This window comes from Oryctolagus cuniculus, chromosome 16 (assembly GCF_964237555.1).
Source record: "Oryctolagus cuniculus chromosome 16, mOryCun1.1, whole genome shotgun sequence".
NCBI lineage: Eukaryota > Metazoa > Chordata > Mammalia > Lagomorpha > Leporidae > Oryctolagus > Oryctolagus cuniculus.
Window position 1 is genome coordinate 28,320,501 of NC_091447.1, and position 27,948 is coordinate 28,348,448.

Below are 27,948 nucleotides of genomic sequence, written 5' to 3' on the forward strand. Positions count from 1 at the left end.
TCTTTGGTAAATAGTTTTGTGAAAACTGAATAACCCCATGAAAAGAAAACTAAACAAAAACTTGTCTTACACAATACAACAATACACACTTAATAATCAAATTGGATTAAATGTTTAAACATAAGAAAACTAAAGGAGAGCTGTGTGATATTGGTCTTTGCAATGCATGTTTGAATATATCATGAGCACAAAGAACTGAAAGTACAAATAAACAAGTGGGGCTACATCAAACTAGTAAGTTTCTATATAGCAAAGGAAACAATCAGCCAAATAAAAAGTTAACCCACAGAATGAGATAAAATATTTTCATAGTATATGTCTGATAAGAGGATAGTATCCAAAACACAAAAAGGACTCATAAAACCCAATGACAATAAAACAAATAGTCAAGACATAAGTAAAACCATGAATAAATATGTTTCCAAGGAAAATATATGGCCAACAAGCATGTGAAAAGGCGTTCAATATCATTAGTCACCACGGAAATAGAAGTCAAAACAACCAAGAGAAATCACCCATTTTTCTTGCCTCAGTGAAATATATCAAAGATGTTTTCCAGAAAAAGTATTGTATGAAAACTGTTTTCATTGCTCTTTCTTTTGATGGTTCCATGGTAGTTTGATTCTAGAAATGTACCTGATATTCTGTCTCTCAAGATTGTGAACATATGGCTATTTATTGAATACTAAATCATATGGAAAAGATTCATTTTCACATGCTAAACGAATACAGTTAATAGTGGGTTGAATAATTTCTTATAAAATTTTGTGTCCAAGGCCTAATGTCCAGTAACAATGAATGTGATCAAGTTAAGGATGAGTTCATCCTGCATTAACTTGGTGGGCCATTAATCTAATGACAATTGCCCTTATAAGAGGAGGAGGGAACTCAGACATAGAGAGCAAAAAAAGCCACGTGAAGACAAAGACAGAGATTGGAGTTATTCTTTCATAAATCTAGGAATCTCTGGAGCTATCAGAATCTAGAAGAGAGAAGGATTCTCCATACAGCCTTGAGCAGGAGTATGGCCTTGTTGATACGCTGATTTCCATGTTCTGGTATTCATAACTGTGAGAGAATAAGTTTCTGTTGTTTTAAGCTGACAGTTTGCAGCAATTTCTTCTGGTTGCCTTAGGATACAAACACATAGGTTCATTTCAAATTCCTATTGAAAAATTCTTCCAATTTTCTATGCAAAAAAAATCTCCTTTCCTAATTCTGATTCCAGAGGTTCTTTGTGTTGCAGAAGAGAATGTAAGTGTTTAAAGAAGTTGCATTTATTGCAAACAGTAAGCTTCTCTTAACAAAAAATTTAAACATTAAATCTTGAATTGTGCAGGTTCTCTTCATTGTTCCTATATCTTCAAACAGTACTTAAATCATCTCATCACTGAACTGGATACCTTTATTGTAGTCTTACCTGTACTCTCACAGTAACATTTCCCCAAAAATAGCATTTCTGCAGTCTCATATACCAAGGCAAAAAAGTCAACACAAAAGTAAAATATTTAATCAGTACCATAGCTTAAACCAATAGTTCTCAAAGAGTGGTACTTGTACCAGCAATGTTGCATCAGTTGGGAATTTATTAGAAATACAAATTCTTGGATTCCCTGACTTACCTACTGAGTCAGAAACAACACACAATCTGTGTTAGAACAAGCCCTCCTGGCAATTCTGATGTCACTAACATATGTAACCACTGGGAGTTGTGCCAGTTGCTGAAGGTGTCTATTTGATTTATGCATTATGGAACTGAAGAAATAACCAAAGAATGGATACAGGGACCCATTAGGCTCCCTGTGAGATGGATCTGAGATAAGCCTGCAATAATCTCTGACTGGTGGATCACAATGTCTCTTGGAATTAGTGTCAATTCACAAATTGTGTCTAGTAATCGTCTCAAGGTCTAATCATTTCCATTTCCCTAAAACCCAGTCCGCCAGGAGAATGGTGACACATTAGGAACTCAGTGTTAGTCTGTAATGCTGGAAGACTGGACACTTAGCAGTGAGAAGTCTGTATTGTGTTCTAGATTATATGCTTCAAATTGCAAGGTATTAATGCCAGGTAAATAATTAAATTTCTTATTTATGGGTATGTCAAAAATTTTTTTCCAACTGACTTCTTCAGACTTCCTTCCCTTTTAAGCCTGCTTTGTCTAGCAAGTGTTTTTACTGAGATGGCTGCTGTCCAACATCTGGTTCTGAAAGGAAACTACAGAAATTTATCAAAACACATTTGCTTGATTCCTGTGGGGTTTTGGGTGGGGAATAAATTTAAACTCTGTGTGAACTTAATGAGGTAAAATAAGCAAGGACAGAAGAATAAAATATTAGGTTGGGACTACAAAAAACCAAAACTGTTAGGTTTATGTCCTGAGCCTTTCTTCTAGGATTGCAGTATTATTGGGTCCAAAGGAACTGATCTATGACATAACCTATCTTGCACTGCAAATAAAGGGTGTTCACAAATAAAGGGTTGTCACTGATCCCCTGTAGGCATTATTCAAGTCTTCCTTTTGCCAGTTTGCACAGGGAGATGTACATAATTATGAACAGATGTAATAACATTCATAAGATATAGTTCACAAAATACTCCCCCCACATACATACCATGTTTACTTTTTAATGGGGTAGAATTAAACAGAAGCTGGAATTAAAAGTGTTGCAAAGCAGTGGGATAAATTTGCCAACAAAGCAACACAGTATCTAACCACAGATGTGAATTGAAGAATTTTACCACTCTATGCACACTAGAGTCAGAACACCTGACCTGCTGTCAAGAACACGTGTACAAGGAGTCACACATCTGAAGAAAAGGGAAGTTAAAAACAGAGGACTCTGTAACTTAGTGCTTGGTAAAATACTTACCTAGTCCATCCCAAAGGTTAAAATATAGCTAATGTTCAGCAAGCTTCAAGTCCACAGTAAATAAACATTTCATATTTTATATCATTATATTATGCAAAAAATTTTATGAACCTTAGTTTATTGAATTTCTGATGTTATCAGTTGTAAAACACATTATTGTTTTATATGCCATTAGACAAGTAAGTAAATCATTTTATACTGTTGTATCTACAGAAAGCATTCTTTTAGACATATGTAGATTCTTGTCATATACAACTCAATGCTTATATTAAAAGAAAAATATAAGCAAAACAGGGCACTGCTATGGTTTGAATAGGATTTGAGTTTGGCCCGCATGAGTTTATGCAGAGTAATGGTGTTGGGAGTTGGGTGACCTTTAAGAGACGGAACATAGTGGGAGGTCCTCTGTCAGTACCCTTGAAAGTGTCTGCAGGCCTCCCATTGCTTTCTGGCCTCCGATCTTGCTCTGTCATCTCCCTCTCCCACGTGCTCCATATCATCCATCACTATTAGGCACTCACCAGCAGCCAGAACAATGGGGCTGCCTGATCGTGGACTTTCAGCCTCCAAACTGTGAATTAAATAACCTTTTTTTCCTTGTAAGTACCCAACATCAAGTACTTCATCACAGCAACAGGAAATGGATGAACACGTTTGCTCACCATTCCTAAAACTTCTCATACAGAGTTCAACGTGTTTGAATCAGAGGTTTTGATGTCCATGTTTTCCATGGAATATTATTTTGAGGCACATCAAGAGACCTGATACAGCATCATTTATTTTAAAAAGTGCTCCAGGAGCAAGCATTTGGAGATGTGGTTAAGACAGTTGGGGACGCTTGTATCCCTTATCAGGCTGCCTGGTTTTGAGTACCAGGTCAATTTTCAATTTCTGGTTCCTGTTCATATGCACCCTGGTAGGTAGCAAGGTGAGGGCTCAAGTTCTTGGATACCTGTCACGCACACAGGAGATTCAGATTGAGTTCCTAACTCTCAGCTTTGGCCCAGCCCAGCTCTAGCTGTTGTGGGCATTTTGGGATGAAACTAGTAGACGGAAAAATGGAAGATATCTCTCTCCTCTCCCCCCGCTCTCTCTCATAAGTAATATTAATACTAATACTAAGTTCCACTCTTGTCTCCAGGGTATTCTTCCAAGTATCTCTGCTCTACAAGTTCTGGTGCTGTCATTAAAACGCCTACAAGAAAAGGTCAATGGAATGTTTTCAAACAGTCAGAAGTCATGTTAATCTTTTTTAATGAACCTGAAACTATCATTGACCAAAAAGTCCAGAGGTTCATCTGTCTAGGTATATCATTAGAAATAACAATAAAATCACAATACTTATTTCTTAGCTTTTCCTTACACTCTCCTAATGCAAGTCTACAAAACAAAACAAGATAAAGCTACTTGATAGGGTAGAGCTTCTGCCTATCAATTTTAGATAGCTTTTAGTCAGTCCCACCTAACTTTCTCTCTCCCAGTGAACCCTGGAAGTTTCTTTCTGATTAGTGCAAGACTTTTATGGTTTGATGTTTCTTTGAGACCCCTGACTCTGCTTGTGAATTCTCTTCCACAAGTGACAATGTGAATTGTAATGGCAACGTTGCCCATTTGATGACAGCCACATCACAAAAACAGCCTTACCACTAGAAACTGTATCTGATAATATGCCATCCATCAGGTGGCCAGAATAGCTGAGGGCTGCAAATTTTAGATATGAATGGTAAATATATGGGGGAGATGTATACTTTAGAACATATGAAATAAAGGTTAACTACTTTATGTGAGATTTCCTCAAAGACAGGGATCATGGTTCACGTATCCATGTATCTCTGACACCTAACAGTAACTCAAGAGATCAGTAAACATTTGTAAATCGAATAAAGATCTCAAATAAAATTCTGGGAATTAAAATTCTTTGTTAATATGCAAAGTAATATTTTAAATTCAAAGAAATTAGATATAATGATTAGCAAATCCAATCCTAGAAACTAGAACAGCTACTTAGTAACATTAGAGGAAAAGGAATCAGACAAAGATGGTAAGGGGTCTGACTATTACATTTGCAACCATCTGTAACTCCGTTTCTTTTCCCTCATTCCTACCACTCCTAAATAAGGTAAAAACTAGGACACAGCCTTATGAATGTGGTTCCTGAAAACAGATAATACATAGTTTAAGAAAACAGAATTTGTATGATGGAGCATAAGAGATCTTATGTCTACACCACTGGAGCACCTTCCTACTATTATTTTTTTTTGTCATGAGAATGAACTTAAGCATGATACAACTGTTTGTGATTTAAGAATTTCCAAAGGATAATTGACCACATTAGCATATTTGACTATTTATTTAAGAATCAATTAGAAGACACCAATCTGTGTTTAATACTGAACCTTTATAATTATATACCATTAACAGTTATCTTTACATGTTGTGCCTTATCTATAATTGTTACCACTAGGTGGCACTCGTCCAAAGTTGTATCCACCCAGAAAGTAATGGAGAGGTTGCCTACTGGTATGTCTGAACCTGACTCAAAATGTGTTTTGATTGGGCCATTATGTTTTTAAAAATTTGGGTTACTGGCCAACATTTAACATTGGAGAATCCCATATTGTAAAACTGTACTTGCTTCTCCTAAAGAACAGAAGATCTATTGGGGACCAGCGCTGTGGTGTAACGGGTAAAGCTTCTGCCTGCAGTGCCTGCATCCCATATGGGCACTGGTTCAAGTTCTGGCTGCTCCATTTCCAATCCAGCTCTCTGCTATGGCCTGGGAAAGCAGTGGAAGATGGCCCAAGTGTTTGGATTCCTGCACCCATATGGGAGACTTGGAAGAAGTTCCTGGCTCTTGGCTTCAGACTGGCTCATTATCTGGCCATTGCATCCATCTGGGAAGTGAGCCAGTGAACCATCAGATGGAGGAACACTCTCTCTCCCTCTCTCTCTCTCTCTCTGCCTCTGCCTTTCTGTAATTCTTTCAAATAAATAAATCAACTTTTAAAGGAAAAAAAAGAGAAAATCTATCAACACCTGCCAGCAACCAGTTGATTCTTCAGACCACCCCATTAGAGGGAAAGCATGCCCTCAAAATCAAGCACTGCTTATTTTTTTTTTTATTTGACAGGTAGAGCTATAGACAGTGAAAGAGAGAAACGGAGAGAAAGGTCTTCCTTCCGTTGGTTCATTCCTCAAATGGCCGCTATGGCCGGTGCTGCACCAATCTGAAGCCAGGAGCCAGGTGCTTCTCCCTGGTCTCCCATGGGGGTGCAGGGGCCCAAGCACTTGGGCCATCCTCCACTGCCCTCCCAGGCCACAGCAGAGAGCTGGACTGGAAGAGGAGCAACCGGGACTAGAACCCAGCACCCATATGGGATGCCAGCACTGCAGGTGGAGGATTAACCAAGGGAGCCACAGCGCCGGCCCCTGCTTATTTTTCTCACTTTGTCTGTGTTGATCAACTACATTATTTTCTGGCCCTTTGCAGTATTTGACTTTGTGCTCTTTGTATAAGAGCTTCACAAGAAATATCAAGCCAGGGCTACTCATTCAAAAGCACTAAGAAAAGCATAACTTAATCTACACATGTATTAATAAATGTGGATATAAAGTTTAAAACTGAATAAATAATACAGGAATCAAGATCTGGCTACCAGATTATAGAATAAATCTTGAGTTAATGAAAGTAAAGAAGACTTAACAGCAAAGTAAACAGCAAAATATCCTAAAAAGGTGAAAATATATAGCATATAGCAATTTCAGTTTCATAGATCCAACACTAGGATGAGACCCAGAAAACTGTCAGTGGTGGAGGTCTATCATTTTATAATTGCTGCCACATGGTGTCACTGTTGAAACGTAGGGAACACAGCCACCAGGTAGGATCCCCACTGCAAGTCTTGCTACTGAATCTAAGGTCGGTGCTGTGGTTGGTAGCCATGGCAGAGGAAGGCTTTCGTGATCTGCAAACACCACTGCCTTCCATCTTAGTCTGGCAGTCATTTCTCTACGTGGACAACAAATCTCTCCTTTATGTCACTTTTGGTTACGGTACTTCTATTCCATTGAAATTTTAGTATCCCACGGCTTCAGTCTTATAATTAAGAGACCATTTGAGTTGAAATAGAAAAGCCATTTTTACAAGATCCACAGTTAATTCCCAGAGCAGTTGAATTTAGAGATTGCTACTCCTAGCCATGTAATTTGCTTCCTCCCTCCCAAATAAAGGAACTTCCTCTCCATCCCTCTGTTCCAATGACCACTCCCTCTTTCATTCAAGAAAGAACAGCATTGCTTCATGGCAACAACTGAGCTTGTTGCAGAACCAAGTCATCATCTTAATCCTGCAAATGTTTCCTCTGCTCACAGAATTACTTAATCACTCTTAACTAATCAGAAGAGAGAAGCACACAAATAATACATAGTTGAATTAAACAATACCTCCCAATTCACTTCCCACCAACATACAAGCAGTCTAAGGAAACCACAAAATTCATTAATTTTCCTATGAATTAAGAAAAATACTTCCTGAGAGATCATTCTCCTTTAAAATGGAAGACACAGAACAAATAATGTGCTTTACGTCAGTGATGGCAACCTCTGCCACAAAAGCTAAAAGAAAAGTTAAGAATTACAGAAATGTCTTGTAGATCATCAAATTCAGCTTTTGATTTTTTCATTTACAGATAAGGAAGCTCACTGACTTCAACATTACTCTTATCATCTGTTAAATGAAGGTCTCCAAATGACTTGACCTTAGTTGCACAATTAGTTACTGGGGTGGAACAAAAAACTAAAATTCCAGACTAAGGCATTTTCTATTACCCATTACTCGATTAGAACTAATCAGTCATTGACTTCTAAAACATTTTTTTCTCCAAAAATCAATGATATTCTACATTACAGTTCCAGGATGTCATTGAGAACCCTTGGCAGGAGTTCATGGAGGAGACTTGCTGGCATTGTGGCTATTCTCTTGTGGTTATAGGCAAGCCAAACATCAGCTGAGTGTTGTTTTATCCCAGCTCTCAAAGACTGTGCTGGGATCCCACGTTATGGTATGTTTCAAATAAAAACAGGGAGATCTCCTTTTCTGAGGCTGTGGGATGACAGGCACTTTTGTGCCACTTCATCAGAACGTGGTCTTTCAACCATAGCAGTTATTACAAAGTGCAGTAAAGCAGAACACAACCTCAAGGCAAACATTAAACTTCTCCCTCCCTTTCTGAATTAGTCTGAGGAGTGCATTTTCCTTCAGATAAAGGGCGGGGGGGGGGATGCTTGCTTCGGTGAGCAGTGTCCCACACCTCTGTCTCACATAATGAATCTCTCATGGGTTTCTACAAAGAAAAATACACACTGAGATCAGATACAGAAAACTGAACATCTTAAAGTGTCTTTAACTGAATGTCCTCCTTTCTTTGGAACAGAAACTATATTATCAAGTTATTTTGGGGGGAAGGGACTGGGGAGGACAGAGATGTATTCAGGTTTAGTCCCAATGAACTCGATGTGCAGAAAAGAACATGTAAATGAAGATGTCCTATGGCAACTGAGAAAAATAAATCAAGCAAGGCTGTATTTTTAGAGTTAGAAAAGCTGAAATAAAAGAATCCAATGTATACTTAATTAACATGTGAGAACAAAGGTCCCCAAAGTGTCATCAGCCTTTGTATCAGCTCATCTCACTGCCCTGGTTTGGGGCCATCAAAGCCAACTTTTCATGTCTATTCTTCATCAATGGTCCTGAGATGGTTTTAGGTGCTGAGAAGAAGTTACAGTTCACTTTTGAATTTTTAATTTTGATTTCCCTCTATTTAAAGAAAACATTGAACTTGGCTGGAACACCTATTACACAGTTGCTTGGGGGCAGTTTTGCAGCTGGAAGCTTGTGGACTAAATCAAGGCAATCTGTTCTCTTCTGCTTCTGAATTATTAAACAGTGACATTCAACTGGTCAAACAGTGTCTTTTCCCTAAACATATACACCTTTGACTGAGTGGCAGAACTTGGAGTCAGTGATTCAGAGAGGGTCTCATTCTATCAGAAGGCATGTATTAGGTCCAATTCACCTAACCTTGTTGATGGGATAGAAAATTTAAGTACAATGGTGGATTTTTTAAAAAATGTAACTATAGAGTACATAAACCCTTTAAATCAGCAAAGCAAAGAAAAATTATGTTTATGATGCTAATTTCTGAATCTCATCAGCCCTGTTCAAAATATTTTTTAAAGTTTCTTTGATTGGCTGGGGGTCTTTTTTCAGTTTTTTAAGCTTTTCAAGCTTTTTAAGCTTTTTCCTATAAGATTAGAACATCAAGCCCATAGAATGATATTAGAAAATCTGAATAAGTTTGAAATTAATTTAAGAACACAAGAATGCTAAGGTAGTGTCTTCCCTTTTATGTTCCTACAAGAGCCACATGCTTTTGGAGTGGAAAAAAGTACTGAAGCTTTGAAAAATGACAGAAAATGTAACCAAAACAGAAATGCAGTAGAGTTTACACTAGTTTCTTTGTGAGTTGTAAGCAATAACATCTAAGGTATAATGGAAAATCAAGGTAAATGCTAATAATCTGCTCTGGAAGAAAAATAATTTACTGCATTTTTGTTGCCATTTTCCAGGAAGTTTTTGGTGAATCTTCCACAATTTGCATACTTTGCAGATTGGGAAATTTAGTGGTTATCCACAATAGTTAATGAGAACAGCCCACGGTTTCCATTTTTCCATCGTGTTTCAAAACCCCTAGGCCAAGTCATCCTCTCTTTGACGTATCTTTAAACATTATACCTAGTATCATATTATTCCATCATATAGCATTTTATTAAAATATATTGACATAAAGATGTTATATAACACTTCCTGTGGTACAGGCACCTTGCAAATATTCCCACCAGTGTTGGCTCATAATCCCATTTTGTGAGAGTGGTGATTGAGGGAATGTCTAGCAGATGAGCTATCCTATCCTTTTGGATAGTCAGCACTTTCCAGGCTCTGATGATGATTAGTTTCAACCAGATTTCCCTTAAATGATAAGACAAAAAGGGTAGGAATCAAAGAAATTGTGAGTTGATAATCACTGCATTGCTTCGCTCCTATAAGTGATCTGGGACACTGACAAACAACTCATTGGATCTTCATCTTCTCACCTGATATGCAAAGACCAGGCTCACTCAATTTTGTCTTCCTGAATGTGTTTAGACTCCAGAAATCATAGAGTCCAGTGTTCTTCATAGCCACTGCAAACTCCTTATCTTCTATTCCCTAGAGAAGCTTCTTCCCTTTGACACTATCTTTACCCTAAGAGACTTCCATCTCTGATTTATCATCTCCCTCAACCCAAGTGCCTGTGTTCTCTTCCTGGGAGCTTTATATTTATTACCTACTATGACCCTTGGGATTTATCTGTCTACCTTCTCAGTTTACCTATATCCTACCTTCCTGCTACACATACTCAGAATAGTACCCAATTCTTGGATAAAAGACAAAAAAAAATCCACCATTTCTTTATCAGGGTACTGAACGCTGCTCTAGAAATTTGCATGCCTGCAAATCCCATGCCAGCTGCAAAACCAGACTTTCGTATCTCTTGCCTCATGAAGCCATTGGCATTTCCCATTGGCATTTTGTTCTTGGTAAGTTTTCCCTTCCATTCCATGGAATAGCTCTTCTAATTTGAAACTTTCATTTAGCTGCCACCCTCAGCATGCCCTTGAAATTGCTTTGTTGGAATCATAAAAACATTTTAGCCAATTTTTTAAAAAGCTTAGAGAAAAACAGAGATATCGCCAAATAGTGATAGAGAAGAAAGAGAGAGAGAGAGGGAGGGAGGAAAGGAGGGAGGGAGAGAGGTTCTAGTCCCAGCTGCTCAAGATGCCAGTTCTAGTCCCGGCTGCTTCTCTTCCAATCCAGCTCTCTGCTATGGCCTGGGAAAGCAGTAGAAAATAGCTCAAGTCCTTGGGCCCTTGCACCCATGCGGCAGACTGGAAGAAGCTCCTGGCTCCTGGCTTTGGATCGGCACAGTTCCAGCTGTTGCAGCCATTTGGGGAGTGAACCAGCAGATGGAAGACCTTTCTTTCTTTCTCTCCCTCTCACTGTCTGTAACTCTATCTCTCAAATAAGTAAATAAAATATTTTTAAAAAGAGAAAATTTACACATATGGCTGTCAGAGAATAATTTTTCCTGGTGGAGATATATCTCTCTCTCTTTCCATATACAGATATACAATCTATATACCTAGATCTCTCTCTCTCTCTCTCTCTCTCTATATATATATATATATATATATATGTATATGTATAGTACACATAATCTATATATAGCTAGATATATCAATCTATATATACACACTACATATAAGTTTTATTTTTCTTGGATCTAGCAATGATAGATAAGTTATCATCTTGTTCTAGGGTGTCTGGGAAGGATCATATCTATTAGTAGCTATGGGAAAGTGCTCAAAATCACAAAGAGTAAAGACCTTACAGAAAATATAGGAGTTTTCCTCAGCAAATATTGCTGCTTTGGAGGTAAAACAGAATGTGCCATTGGGTATTTCTGCATCTCCTAAAGATGGTCAACTTTCTCACAGCTACATCATGAATTCCAAGTGTTAGTAGATACTGGAATAGGAACTAATTCCAGAAGTGGCAAAGAGAAGAACATGGCTGTGTTTGTAGATCTTGCACTAAATTGTATTCCTTTGAAATGGGTTTGAAGGGCTTTGAGGAGCTGGTGACACTTGAGGTTTACTGGGATATGCTATGGTCCTTGTGAGGACAAGACTGCATCTACAACCTTGCTTTGTTTTAAGCTTCTTCTGAGTCTCATAGGGACCATGGCTCTGGAAGGGTAACATCTTTTGTCACCAATTCCCCATTTCGTTTCTTTATCAGGGGCCCTTATTGCCTGCCTGGGATTCTCTCAATCTCACTTCTGATTTCAGCCACAGCTATGAGTAAAACAGCTCCATGAAGGCTTTGTCTGATGCCATCCTAACATAACCACATCTTCACTGCCCCTGCTTTCTGCCCAGGGCTCCTCACTGCTGTAGCACAGGACAGAGAAGACTTCTCCATCTACAAGCGTGTGCAGCCAAGAAGCCCAGGAACATCTGTGATCCATGGAGTAACCCTCTGTCAGTGTGGATCCAGAACTTAAAGATATCTGTGTGTCTCTCTTGATCCTCAAGAGGATAATTTTGAAAGACACACTACACATTCTTAGGAAACCATCCCCAGGAATCCATGGGGATGGCCTATGCCATTTAGGCAGACAGCAGTAACTGCCCCTACAAGAGTGGGTGATGATTCTAAGATCAAGTTGTTGCCATGTTATGAAAACATACAAGAATGGGAGAACACTTCACATTAAAAAAAAAAAAAAAAAAAAAAAACAGTGATTAGCTACCGCATCTGTCAGCATCTCTTCTCTACAATCAAAAGAGGAAGATTGCACTAAATTATTTTATGTCCACAGATGGCTGGCAGGGAAATGCAAATAAAGATGAGCACACAACCAGTAATCAGAGTACATTTGAGAAATGTATAAAATAATAGAGTCTCAAAAAAAAAAAAAAGAAGAAGAAGAAGAACTAGCTGTGAAATAAACAGAGTTAAGATAGAAAAACAAAGTGAAGCAAGAAAATAAATGGAGGCCTTCCTCCCTAGTCCGAGTTTGGGAATTCTTTTTATTCGCTAAAGACTGAAATGGGATCTAGAAAATCTTCAAACTAATAAGGAAAACTCAAAAAGAGAGGTGGGATAAATAGTAAAATGAACACTAATTTGGAAACAAATTAGTGAGCTGAAAGACCAAGCTAAGGCATTCACCCTAAAGAAAGCCCCAAAGAACCAAATGACAGAAAACAAAGCAGAAAGGATCAGTGAAGCTGCATGGATTCCAGTAGTTCCAAATGCAAGATGATAAGAGCCTGCTTAAGGGGAAGCACAGGAGATTAGTAAAAGGAAATCATATAGAAAGCCCCAACTTTAGTACACATAAAAGTAAAAAAAAAAAAGAGTAAGTAAAAACTATAAAAATATAAAAGAGAGAATAAAACACACATATCTATAAAATAAATAAGTATGCATTTTCCTAGATGTGTTAAAAGGAGTATACTGATAGATGAAATCCATGGATTTGAAATTTATTTTCAACTGGTTATGCAAATAACATATTGCACACATGTGTAGAGAGATGCACATCAAGAAAGTATGGTTAAATGTGTATCTAAGTGACAATTACGATACCAACAAAACATTAGTTCCAGGCTGGTGGACGCTGGTCAGCCAACGCATCAAAAACAAGAGTTAACCCAAGGAACAGGTTTGTTCAAAAAACGGGCAATCTTGAGGGAAGTGCAGATCTTTGTCATGCCAAAAGTACTTTTTCCAATTTGCAAGTTAGAATAAACCAGTGGATGGAAGATTCTCTCTCATTTGCTCTTGCTCACTCCCTCTTTTCTCACTCCCTCCACTCTCTTTTGCTGACTTTCAAATAGATAAATAATTTTAAATACCTCACGAATTCTCAAACTTTTAATCTCTACATATTGAATCCATTGTCCTAATAAGTTGCCTGGGTTTGTATCTGGACCCACCATTTACTCTATGGCCATGGGAAAGTCTAACACCAGCTCTGATATCAAGACAGTCATATGATATAGAGGCATAAGATCCATGGTTACCAGCTCAAAAAGGAATATTTCTTCCCTTCATGTAAGAGCAGTTTACTTTTCTTTTGCTTCTATATCCTCCTTTTGTTCAAATAATACTGTTTTAAGTTTTTAAAAATGTATTTATTTTATTAATGTAGCATGGAAAGGGGGGAGGGATATCTCCCATCTATTGGTTCATTCCCAAATGCCAGCAACATTGGAGGGTTGGAGAGGCAAACTAGGAAGCTGGAATTCAATCCAGGTTTCCCATGTGGCAAGGACCCAAGTACTTAAGTCATGACCTGCTATCTTCCAGGCTACCTCACTGCTATCTCACCTGGAGAAGCAGAGCAGGGACATAAACCCAGGCACTCAGATATGGCTTGTGGATATCTCAAACAGCACCTTAACTGCTGTGCCAAACACCTGCCCCTGCTGAATTCTACTTTAAAATGTGTTTAGTCAATGGGGTAGTTATTACCAAATACTGAATGTTATAGCCCTCACAAAATGAGTGCTCTTTGATCTTTCTTCTCGGAAATACTTCCCCATATTATCTCAATGTTTCCAAACTTGTCTGATCATGAGGATCTTCTGAGGAACTGTTGGGAGGAACTTTAGAAATAGATGTTCAGAACCCCTCTCCTGGAGAGGCTAATGCATTGCGGCTAAGGCAGAAATTTATGTTTAATTGTTAATTCAGGTGGATCAGGCAAATATAAGAAGGGGTGGGGCCGGCGCAGCAGCTCACTAGGCTAATCCTCCGCCTTGTAGCACCGGCACACTGGGTTCTAGTCCCGGTCGGGGTGCCGGAGTCTGTCCCGGTTGCCCCTCTTCCAGGCCAGCCCTCTGCTGTGGCCAGGGAGTGCAGTGGAGGATGGCCCAAGTCCTTGGGCCCTGCACCCCATGGGAGACCAGGATAAGTACCTGGCTCCTGCCATTGGATCAGCACGGTGCGCCGGCCGCAGCGCACTGGCCGTGGCAGCCATTGGAGGGTGAACCAACAGCAAAGGAAGACCTTTCTCTCTGTCTCTCTCACTGTCCATTCTGCCTGTCAAAATAAATAAATAAATAAATAAATAAAATAAAATAGAAGGGGTGCATCAGCTGATCTGCCCATTTTGCTTACGGGAAAAATGTACACATGCAAGTCAACCACTAAGATTATGTTTTCCTAAGTCACAACATGCCCAAATTCAATAATTGTTCTCACAGAGTTAGCAGAGGGTTGAAGTCTGCAGGGCTGAAAAGTTAAGAACAGTGAAGGTAATTTGGCTGCAGAACCTCTTGTGGCAGGGTTATATTTCAGAGTTAATCTATGTGTTTTCCAAGTAATCCCTTCCCTTACCATTTCTCACTGGTGCACCAGGAGTCCCTTTTTCTTCCTTTTGCCCTAGACCCCCCAAAATGTTCCCTCCATCTAGTCAACACTGAAGCAAACACTGAAAGAAAGACTGAAAGAAGTTCTCATCTTTACTTTCAGGCAGAAAGGTTGGAAGAGTTGCTCAGATTGGCCTAGAGGGAAAGAGAGGGGAAGACAGAACCAAAGGGGGCAGGATGGGAACCACTGAAGAGCAAGCCAAGGGTGATAAGGAACTTTTTTCTCAGGACCAGAAGTGGAAGCAAAGAGATTTAGCACTGACTTTGCATGTAGAAACCCCAACCACACTGACTGGTTGTCCAGTAGCCCTGAAACTTGGGAGGAGAGAGGATGTGAACACCTGGTACAGAAGGACATCCCACCATGAATAGCATGGTTCCATGAACCAGACGACACAGCTGACATATACATTCAGAAAACTAAACCCTTACTTTCTGGTAAGATTTTTTTCAACTCTTTCCATAATATCTTCATAGTCATTGAGTCCGGCAGTTTTCCCTTTGTTCTGTACTAAGATTAGGTCCTAAGAGCATAAATAGCTAAAAAAAACTTGAATGTTTCAGTTCTCAATTATTATAAAAACCAGTGGAAGATACTCCCCCAACACATCTGCATTAGGGAAGACAGGCAAATTTCTAACAAATAATCCCAGTATCCCTACGGCCTAACTCAATGAAGATTTGCTTCTTGCTTATTCAACTCAGGCCACCAGACCTGGAATTTTTACTGTGACATAGAACATGTAACATTTTTGTAAGGTGTTCATGTATTTCATTCCTAAGCTCCTTAAGCTTGCTATGTCTCCACCAAATACCACTTCATCCCTATTGTCCATTATGGGAAATGCCAAGCACTTCCACTTGGCTTCTGCTGCTCTCAGATTACATTATCCCCACTGGAATCAGGAAACTCTTGTCAATGGTGATATCCCCTACTAGCATATCCAGACACAATAAAGAGTTATAAGAAAAAGATTTGTGCACCTCTCACCAATGAAATTTCCAATGCCCTAGCGAAGATAGTATTCCCTCGGCCTTCTTGAGGGATAAGGTAGGGGTACAGGTGGTTAAAAAAGAAAATTCCTCATGCCAATTATTCCAAGAAGAATTTATTTAAGCAAAGAATAACAGAACAAGACAATACAGCACTTGCTTTGAGGATCCAGGAGTTCCCATTACAGAGTAGGTCTAAAAACTCCAGTTAACAACACTTTCAGACAGCACTTAGAGAAAACTGGAGATAAGCCATAGTAAATATAATTGGCTACAACTTAGACCATCATCTGGTCAATTGGTTACACTTAGTTAATTGGTTACAGGGCCTCTAGAAACCAATTAAAACTCATTTATATAATTACTCTACTGTTTTGATTTAGTTGGCCTAGTAAACTAAATACTCTACTGTTTTGATTTAGTTGGTGTCTAGTCTAAACCCATGATCTCCCACAAATTTTATTTAACAGGGTGTATATATATATATATGTATATATATATATATTTTTTTTTTTTTGGACAGGCAGAGTGGACAGTGAGAGAGAGAGACAGAGAGAAAGGTCTTCCTTTTCCATTGGTTCACCTCCCAATTGGCCGCTACAGCCGGCGCTGTGCCGATCCAAAGCCAGGAGCCAGGTGCTTCCTCCTGGTCCCCCATGGGGTGCAGGGCCCAAGCACTTGGGCCATCCTCCACTGCACTCCCTGGCCACAGCAGAGAGCTGGACTGGAAGAGGAGCAACCAGGACAGAATCCGGTGCCCCGACCGGGACTAGAACCCGGTGTGCCGGCACTGCAGGTGGAGGATTAGCCTATTGAGCCATGGCACCGGCCTTTTTGCTAATTTATTAAATGAACAAAATCTGACCATTTTTTGAGAATATAAGCTATTTTTCCTAAGTCAGACTTGCAATTGGCCCTTAGAATATGATGATATATAATCTCAGTATGAGTTTCTAGGCCAGAGGGAGTGGTTGGGGTGGGCTCGGAGAAAAATAAGCCTCTACTTATAAGGTGGCTTTTCCAGGTTAGGTTATTAAAAGGCCAAATCAGGAGCCTGTTGGAACCTGAAAAATATGGTATACACGGCATCAGCTTCAGCATCAGAAAAGATAGTTAAAAATCATGGGTTTTAAGCTGAAGACTATGATTTATTAATCAACCAGGGACTGAGGCAGTGAATTCCTCTTCCTAAACTTGTGGATACTTCCTGATCTCCCCAAAGCAGCAATGCTCCTCATAAAACAGCTAAGTTAGACAGGGTATAATGCTGCTTTGAGATCAAATAGTAATTAATAAAATCAGATAAAGTGGGTTTTTTTTTTTCCAATTAATAAGATGAATCTAGCCGGCGCCGTGGCTCACTAGGCTAATCCTCCGCCTTGCGGCGCCAGCACACCGGGTTCTAGTCCCGGTCGGGGCGCCGGATTCTGTCCCAGTTGCCCCTCTTCCAGTCCAGCTCTCTGCTGTGGCCACGGAATGCAGTGAAGGATGGCCCAAGTATTTGGGCCCTGCACCCCATGTACCTGGCTCCTGCCACTGGATCAGTGCAGCGCGCCGGCCGCGGTGACCATTGGAGGGTGAACCAACGGCAAAAGGAAGACCTTTCTCTCTGTCTCTCTCTCTCACTGTCCACTCTGCCTGTCAAAAAAAAAAAAAAAAAAAAAAAGATGAATCTAACTCTCATATGTAAATGTGAAGGGACAAGAATCAAATTTATCATGAAGAAAAGCAAAATAAGGGAATATCCCTTTCCAGATAATAAGAAAAGGTGTTAATTTTATGAGACAGACAACCAGATCAATAGAACAGACTATTCAGAAAACAAACTCACATATTATGGAAACGCCATGTGTGATGAAATTTTATTATTTATCAGTAGGGAAAGGACTGAGTTTTCAGTAGGTACTGCTTGGCTGATTGGCTATCTGTACTGAAAACACATCTCCACCTCATGCCTTAATTATGAGTTCACTCAAGTATGATGTAAACAGACATAACTATAAGACATTTAAAGGCATGTAAACTACAAGACATGTAAAAAGATAGAACTATAAAACATTTTTAAAACAGCATAGCAAGATAATTGCACAGATTTGCATGGGGAAGGATTTTTCTAAATATTAAATAAAAAGAATAAAGCCTAAAGAAATACTAAAGTTGACCACATTAAAATAGTGGCAGTGAAAAATAACCATCATAAAGACAATGAAATATAATAAACATATTGTAAGAAGAAAATTGCAAAAGCCATAACCAAAGGACCAGTATGCTTTATAGATCTATGCAAAAAAGTGTAAATTTACATATATTCACATACATAAAATTGACATGTGCATACATAAATTCGTGCATATAAAATTTACATATATTTGTATGCATGTACAAAAATTGCATGTATGCAAAATATATTATATGCAATATATTTTATATATGAAAAGTGATATTTTACATAAATATTTTTACATATATATGTAAAAATGATCAACAAGAGTAACAACAAATCACTGGGTAGAAAAATGTATCCAATAAAAAAATGGTCAAGAAGTATAAACAGACACTTCAGAAACAAGGAAGTAATCCTGGTGTTTATTAGTTATCAGGGAAATGCCAGTGAAGACCACAAAGACATGGTATTCCCAGAGTGGCAAAAAATGTGAAAATTGTCCAAACCAAGTATGAAATAGAATGTGAAGCAACCTGAACCCTTTGCCACAACTGGTGTGGGTTTGTACTCCAACAACCACTTCGGAAATCAATTTGGTATTGCCCAAAATATTGCCCCATCATCCAGCATTATATGCTTTATGGGAACTCCTGTACCAGGAGACACGCACATCAATCTCTAAGGCAGCCACGTTCATAATAGCAAACACTAAATGTCCGACAATAGAATATGTCAATATGTTGTGAAGTGTTCATGCAATGGAGCACTATAAAGGACTGAATTTTTTAGGATTGAAAAATTAAGGGAACACAATTATATACATCAATAAGAATGAATCTTAAACATCCTATTGAATAAAAGAAGCAAATCTTAGGGGAAAAAAGAAGTTCATTTACCTTAGGTTAAAAAAAACAGACAAGACTTAAGGTTTTACTAATAGATAGAAACATATATATGAATAAAACCAGTGAAGGTAAAGAAATAAAGAATTAGCATAAGTTGTTGTACACTGATTCACTCTAAAGAGTGAATGGGTCATAACAAGATTCTGGTAATACTCTCTTTCTTTGTTTTGGTATTGATAAAGATGTGACATTTGTTAACTGTTCTTTAAAGGCAATGAATATGTTCTCATAAACTCCACTGTTAAGAATGTTACATTTCTCCATATTTAAAAAATGAATTGATACTAAAAGAATAGAAATACAACCTAGAGTTAATGTTAGTAAAGGAGGAATGTAGCAAAGGAGGAAAAAGCATTATAGAAATGGTATCGATCCAATGCAGGGAAGACAAAATCTCAAAGACATAGCTGGGCATGGATGCAAAATATAAACTTCCCAAACCAGAAACTGAAAGAAAATACAATGTGGCCAACAGAGCTAAGGGCATAAATTATGGGAGGCCAAAGGAACAGAAAAATATCCATTCAAGAATCAGAGCCAGACTCAGGACTTCCTGCCAAGGATTGGGGTGAAGTTGCCCTGGTCATGAAAGGATAGAAAGACTGGTGATGGGTAGTGTGACTGATCTGAAAAGCTTTAGGAAGTGAAGGGCAGAGGCAAAGGGAGGACATAGAGACAGTCTCATAAACAAGAATGGAACCCAGCAGCCTGCTGGCTCAGAGATCGGATCTGCATTATGTCTGTCAGGGAAGAACTTGGGCACTAACTCCCGTCATGATATGTAAACCTGGTTCTGGAGTGGGAGGCCACAGATTGTAATGGAAGCAGTCTCAAGCCAGAGATTAAAAGGGTTGAGGAAGGGAAGAAAGAAAGAAAATACGTTCACCCAAAATGAGTCTGCAAACTACATTCCAAAACATATGAAATAACTAAAGACAGCCAGCAAAACCAACAATTATAAATTTTTGACAGGAGTTTTAAAACCTGTAGGCTTCAAATATACATGAAAAAAGTGACAACATCTGTAGAAACAAGTGAAAACGATGAAACACAGGGGCTGGCATTGTGGCACAGCAGGTTAAGCTGCCACCAACAACATTGGCATCCCATATACACTTCCAATCCAGCTCCCTTTTAATGCTCCTGAGAAAGCAGCAGAAGATAGCCCAAGTGCTTGGAACCCTGCCACCACGCCGGAGACCTGGCTCCTGGCTTTAACTTGCCAGCTCCAGCTGTTGTGGTCATTTGGGGAATGAACCAGCAGATGGAAGATCTCTCTCTCTCTCTCTCTCTAACTCTGCTTTTCCAGTAAATAAATAAATCATTTAAAAAATGATGAAACATAAAGAGTCACATATAAAACTGAAAAAGATGATTTTGAAATAAAATCAAAGATTTCAGAAGCATAAAATACAGTCAAGGAAAGTAATGGGGATAGTATGTTACTAAAATGAAAGTTAGTACTGAGGAATTCCCACAACACAGAAAGAGATAAAACAGAAATAAAAAATATTATAAATAATTAACCAATAATTAAATAATTGATAAATGATAGTATAAATAAATGATATTTAAATGAAAGAGCAATTAAGGTACAAAAGAGACTGAAAAGTTCTAAAATATATTTAATAGACTTTTCAAAAGAAAAGATGGAAGACAGTAGCAGAGATAACTTACAGATGTGAAAGTCTAAAAGGTTTAATAGAAATAAATGGATAAACATAGAATAATAAAACAAATCTTCGTGGGTTTTTTTTTCATTCTTAAGTTGTAAGATTTCTTCCCAAATGTTAATCCATTATCAGGTAAACAATAACTGATGAAATTCTTCACCCATAGACTTACATCACAAGAAATGCTAAAGGCAGTCCTTCCAGTTTAAGGGAAAGGATGCTACACAATATCGTGAAAATACATGCAAAAACAAAGATCTCTGGTAAAAGAAGTGTGTAGATAAATACAGAATCTTATAGCTTTGTAATATTTTTTAATTCTTGCAGAGAAGTTAAGATACAAAAGCATAAAAATAACTAAAAACAATGTTAATGGTACACAGTGTTAAAAATGTAATCTGTGATAAAAATCACATAAAACCACAAAAACAGAAATATGAATTAGGGAGTAGAGTTGACGTACGTGATTGAGGTTGTCAGTTTAAACTAAAATGTTATAACTTTAAGATGTTTTATATAACCACCATAGTTACTACAAAGAAAATTTTTACAGAAGATAAACAAAAGGAAGTGAGAGAATAATTAGACCCTGGTTCTTGGCTTTGGATTGGCACAGCTCTGGCCATTGCGGTCAACTGGAGAGTGAACCAGAGGATGGAAGACCTCTCTCACTGTCTCTCCTTCTCTCTCTGTGTAACTCTGACTTTCAAATAAATAAAATAAACTTTGAAAAAAATAAATAGCTATAAGACATACAGAAACAGTAAGAGTAATTCTTCCCCTATCAGCAATTCATTTAAATGTAAAAGGATTAACATACCAATCAAGAGACATAGCTTGGCTGAATGGATGAAAGAAAAGTCCACCTACACATTTTCTATAAGAGACTCACTTTAGATCTAAGGACACACATATTAAAAGTGAATGGAGGGGGGCCTTCTCCTGTGAGGCCAGCATTCCATATGGGTGCTGCTTCATTTCCGGTCCAGCTCCCCGTTAATGCACCTGGGAAGGCAGCAGAAGATGGCCCAAGTGCTTGGGCTCCTGCACCCATGTAGGATACAAGGCAGAAGCTACAGGCTCCTAGCTTCAGCCTGGCCCAGCTGCAGCAGTTGTGGCCATTTGGTAAGTACAAAGTGGATAGAAGGTATCTCTCAGTCTATTCTCTTCTCTCTGAACGTTGCTTTTCAAATAAATGAAAATAAGACTTTAAAAAAAAAGTGAATGCATGGGAAAGGTATCCCATACAAACAGTAATAAAAAGAGAGCATGAATGGCTATACCTATATCAGACAGAATATATCATAAGTCAAAAGCAGCTCAAGGGGCAAAGAAAGACATTTTATAATGGTAAAAGGGTCACTGTAACAGAAAATATAAATACAGAAAACATAAATACACATTTAACGTCAAATCTCCAAAATATATGGAAAAACATTGACATAATTGAAAGGAGAACTAGAAAATACAATAATAGTATGGTGCTTCAATACTCTATTTTCAATAATGGACAGAACAACTGGGAAGATCAATAAGGAAACAAAAGGATTTGATCAAAACTATAGATCAATTGGATCTGAAAGACATGTACAGAACACTATACCCAATGCAACAAAGTGCGCATTCTTGTTAAGGGCACATGGAACATTCTCCAGGGCAGATCATATGTGAGACCACAAAACAGGTCTTAACAAATTTTAAAAGACTGAAATCATACTGAGTATCATTTACAACCACAATAGAATGAAATTAGAAAACAATAGCAGAAAGAAAACTGGAAAGTTCACAAATATGTAGAAATTAAACAACATGTTCTTAAACAACCAAGGTCAAAGAGAGAAACCACAAGCAAATTTATAAAATAGTTTGGAACAAATGAAAATATGATACATCAAAACCTATGAGATGGAGTGAAAGCAGTTCTAAGAGAGAACTCATAGTAGTAAACACATTTTAAAAAAGAAAAATATATAGTCAACAAATTGAACTTTACACCGCAACGAAAAGAAAGAAGAATCATTTAAATCTAAAGTTAGTAGAGGAAGGAAATAATAAACATTAGAGAAGAAATTAATAAATGGAATGGATTCTAGAAAACCAATAGAAAAAAATCACTAAATAATTGTTTTTTTAAAAAAATAAACAAAATTGACAAATCCTTAGCTGGGCAAAGCATAAAGAAAGAAAAGACTCAAATAAAAACAACTCAAAGGGAAAATATTACAACTGATACAACAGAAATAAAAGGGATGATATGAAATTACTATAAATAATTATACAATAAAAATAGGATAACAGAAGAAGTGTATAAATTCCTATTACAATCAACATATTGATTGATTCATAAACAAATGAAAAATTTTAACAGATATATATTCAGTAATGAGATTGAATTAATAATCAAAAATCTCTCTTCAAAAGTCTAGGATCAGATGATTTCACTGGAGAATTCTACAAAATAATAAAGGAGAATGAACACCAATACTCCTCAAACTCTTCCAAAATATTGAAAAGCATGGAACAATTTCAAATTCAGTTTATTTGGCCAACATTACCCAAAAATAAAGGCAAAGAGTCTTAAGAATTTAGAACAATATTCCTGATGAATCTTGATGTAAAACTCCTAAAGAAAATACTAGAAAACCAAATTCACAGCACATTGAATGGATTATTCAGGGAGCAGGCATTTAGCCTAGCTGTCAAAACACCACATTGTGGCCGGCGCCGCGGCTCACTAGGCTAATCCTCCGCCTAGCAGCGCCGGCACACCGGGTTCTAGTCCCGGTCGGGGCGCCGGATTCTGTCCCGGTTGCCCCTCTTCCAGGCCAGCTCTCTGCTGTGGCCAGGGAGTGCAGTGGAGGATGGCCCAGGTGTTTGGGCCCTGCACCCCATGGGAGACCAGGAAAAGCACCTGGCTCCTGGCTCCTGGCTTCGGATCAGCGCGGTGCGCCGGCCACAGCGCGCCAGCCGCGCCAGCCGCGGCGGCCATTGGAGGGTGAACCAACGGCAAAAGGAAGACCTTTCTCTCTGTCTCTCTCTCTCACTGTCCACTCTGCCTGTCAAAAAAAAAAAAAAAAAAAAACACCACATTGCACATTGGAGTACTTGGGTTTGATCCCAGCCTCTGGCTCTTGACTCTGGCTTCCTGCTATGCAAGACCCTGGGAGACAGCAGTTTTAGTTCAAGTAATTGGGGTCCTGTCACTCATATGGAAGATCTAGATTATATTCCTGGCTCCCAGCTTTAGCCCTGTCCCATACCAAGCTGGTGCAGGTAATTTATTTAGAAACATCTTTTAATTTAAATTTAAAAAAAAGGATTATGCAGCATGACCAAGTGGGATTCATTCCTGGAATACAAACATGGTTCAACATATAAAAATCAATCTATAAATCTATTAAAAGAATTAAGGTCAAAAATCACATCATTTCAGTTAATGCAGAGAAAGCATTTGACAAAATTACACACTTTCATAATAAAAACACACAGCAGTCTAGGTATAAAAGGAAAGCATCTCAGCACAATGAAGATCAAATATAAGAGGCCGACAGCTAACATCACACTCAACAGTGAAAAGCTAAAAACTTTTTCTCTAAGATAAGGAATAAGGCAAGGATACTTACTCTCACAAATTCTTTTTTTGTTTGTTTGTTTATATTTCTTTGTTTTTATTTCTTTCTTCGTTTTTATTTTTTAAACATTATTTAACAAATATAAATTTCCAAAGTACAACTTTTGGAATATAGCAGCTTTTTCCCCCCATATCCACTCTCCCACCCGCAACCATCCCATCTCCCACTTCCTCTCCCATCCTATTCTTCATCAAGATTCATTTTCAATTATATTTATATACAGAAGATCAATTTAGTATATACTAAGTAAAGATTTCAACAGTTTGCACCCACACAGAAACACAAAGTATAAAGGACTGTTTGAATACTAGTTATACCGTTAATTCACATTGTACAACACATTAACGACAGAGATCCTACATGGGGAGTAAGTGACACCTGTTGTTGATTTAACAACTGGCACTCTTATATATGTTGTCAGTAATTACCCGAGGCTCTTGTCATGAGTTGCCAAGGCTATGGAAGCCTCTTGAGTTCACCAACTCTGATCTTATTTATACAAGGCCATAGTCAAAGTGGAAGTTCTCGCCTCCCTTCAGAGAAAGGTACCTCCTTCTTTGATGGCCCATTCTTTCCACTGGGATCTCACTCACAGAGATCTTTCATTTAGGTTGGTTGGTTGGTTGTTTTTTTTTTTTTGCCACCGTGTCTTGGCTTTCCATGTCTGTGAAACTCTCATGGGCTTTTTAGCTAGATCCGAAGCCCTTAAGGGCTGATTCTGACTCTCACCAATTCTGTTATAGTATTGGAAGTCCTAGCCATAGTAATTACACAAGAACAATTTGTAAAAGTAAAGTATACTTGAAAATATATCCATGGGCCAACACTGTGTCATGGTGGGCTAGGCCTCCACCTCTGGCACGGGCATTCCATGTAGGCACCGGTTGGTGTCCCGGCTGCTCCACTTTTTTTTTTTTTTTATATTTTATTTATTTATTTGAGAGGTAGAGTTACAGACAGAGGGAGAGACAGATAGTTCTTCCTTCTGTTGGTTCACTCCCCAAATGGCCACAATGGCCAGAGCTGCGCTGATCCAAAGCCAGGAGCCAGGAGCTTCTTCCGGGTCTCCCACGTGGGTGCAGGGGCCCAAGGACTTGGGCCATCTTCTACAGCTTTCCCAGGCCACGGCAGAGAGCTGGACTGGAAGAGAAGCAGCAGGACTAGAACCAGAGTCCATATGGGATGCCGGCACCACAGGCAGAGGATTAACCTATTGAGCTACAGCACTGGCCTCACCTGCTGCTCCTCTTCCAATTCAGCTCTCCACTTATGGCCTGGGAAAGCCATGGAAGATGGCCCAAGACCCTAGGCCTCTGTACCTGCATGGGAAACCCAGAAGAAGCTCATGGCTCCAGGCTTCAAACTGGCCCAGCTCCAGCCATTGTGGCCATTTGGAGAGTGAACCAGCAGATGGAAGACCTTTCTCTCTATCTCTCCCTCTCCCTATCTGTAACTCTACCTTTCAAATAAATAAATAAATAAAATATTTTAAAAGAAAATATATCCAAATTGGAAAAGTAACAGTAAAATGAGCTGTGATTAGAGATGATATGATTTTATATATAAAAAATCCCAAAGATTCCACAGGGGAAAAAAACTGTTAGAACTAAAAAACTAATCCAGGCTGGCGCCATGGCTCAATAGGCTAATCCTCCACCTGTGGCGCTGACACACTGGTTTCTAGTCCCGGTCGGGGCGCTGGATTCTGTCCCAGTCGCTCCTCTTCCTGTCCAGCTCCCTGCTGTGACCCAGGAGTGCAGTGGAGGATGGCCCAAGTCCTTGGGTCCTGCACCCCATGGGAGACCAGGAGAAGCATTTGGCTCCTGGCTTCGGATCAGCACGGTGCGCCAGCCATAGTGCGCCGGCCACAGTGGCCATTGGAGGGTGAACCAACGGCAAAAAGAAGACCTTTCTCTCTCTCACTGTCTACTCTGCCTGTCCAAAAAATAAATAATAAATAAAATAAAATAAAAAAAAGAAATAAAAAAACTAATCCAGCGAAGTTGTAAGGTACAAAACCAAGACACAAAACTAGAAATGCAAATCAAAACCACAATGAGTTATTACAAAACAAACAAAAAAAAAGGTAAAATAATAAACATTATTGGGATGTGGAAAATTGGAACTGTTGTGCACTGTTGGTGGGAACTGTAAAGTTACTATGGGTAAGAGTATGCAGGTTTCTTTAAAATACTACAAATAGATTTACCCTATGATCCACTCATCCCACTGATAGGTATACGTACAAAAGCAGTGGAATTTTAAGGGATATCTGTATACTCATGCTTATTGAAACATTACTCACAATAGCCAAGAAAGAGAAATAAACCTCTGATATCCATCAAAGGATGAACAGGTAAATAAAATGTGGCATATAAATATATATGTGATACAAGTAGACTTATATACACACATATATGTATCTGTAGTATATATGGGATATATGTATATGTGGTATATATACATATTTCAGTCCTAAAAGTGAAAAAATTCTATTATATGATACAATATGGATTAACCTTGAGAACATTATGCTAAGTCAAATAACACAACCACAGACAAATAATTGTATGACTCCATTTATATAAGGTGTATATAGTAGTAAAACTCCTAGAAACAGAAAATAGAATGGTCATTTCTAGGAATTAGGAAGTAAGGGGAAGTGGGAATCATTAAATGAGTATAGAGCTCCAGTTTCAAGATGAAAATGTATAGAGGTCAGTTGCACAATAATGTGAATTCAATTAACACTACTAAACTATATTACAAAAATGGTTAACATGGTACATTTTATATTATGCAGATTTTTAAAATCACATTAAAACAAAACACCTCAGGGGCCAGCACTGTGGCACAGTGGGTTAATCCTCCACCTGCGGCGCCCACATCCCATATGGGCACTGGTTCTAGTCCCGGCTGCCCCTCTTGCGATTCAGCTCTCTGCTATGGTCTGGGAAAGCAGTGGAGGATGGCCCAAGTGCTTGAGCTCCTGCACTCCCATGGGAAATCGGGAGGAGGCATCTAGCTCCTGGCTTTGGATTGGCGCAGCTATGGCCGTTGTGGCCATCTGGGGAGTGGACCAATAGAGGGAGGACCTTTCTCCCTGTCTCTCCCTCTCACTGTCTGCAATTCTACCTCTCAAATAAATAAATAAAAATCTTTAAAAAAAATCTCAGCCAGACATCACAGAGACATCCCTAATATTACATTAAAGTTAACATCATTCCTACCTGTCTCCTAATGCCACATTACCTCGTTTCTTCATTCTCCACGCCTCCAGCTCCAAACTCAATAGTGTTAGAAATACCTGCTAGGGAGTAAGGAAGGAGGTTAGTTAGAAAGTGAGAAGAAACAAAGGGCACTTTTTTTTATGCTTTCCCAAGTTATCTATTTATAATGGACCCAGTCAAAAGAAGGGAGATGGTTTCCCTTTAAGAGGAATTTCAAGTGCTGATTACTATTAACATCAGGCTTTCTAATTTCTCTTACAGGACTGTAGTTTACAACTTAACAGCAGAACAGGAATGAGAAGAGTACATGAATATGCCCAGTTTTAATCCACTGGCCAAGAAAAACATTTCCTACTCAGCATGTTTCAAGACACTTATAGGAAGCAAAAATATCTTTTCAAAGTATATTCAATACGTTTTACTTGTTCAGTGTACC

The 27,948-nt window shown here is 38.6% G+C and overlaps 1 protein-coding gene across 10 annotated transcripts in view; it reads right to left on the reverse strand.

Annotated features, from left to right (window-relative positions):
- The window catches only part of LOC138845873 (proline-rich proteoglycan 2-like), a 169,190-nt gene that overhangs the window by 127,410 nt on the left and 13,832 nt on the right, over positions 1-27,948 (reverse strand). For 7 of the 10 annotated variants that reach the window (XM_070059742.1, XM_070059741.1, XM_070059738.1 and 4 more), the window contains exon 2: positions 27,513-27,592. In XM_070059742.1, the coding sequence (XP_069915843.1) occupies positions 27,513-27,592 (80 nt within the window). The remainder of the gene's footprint in view (positions 1-27,512; positions 27,593-27,948) is intronic. The other 3 variants (XM_070059740.1, XM_070059737.1, XM_070059735.1) reach the window with 1 other exon arrangement.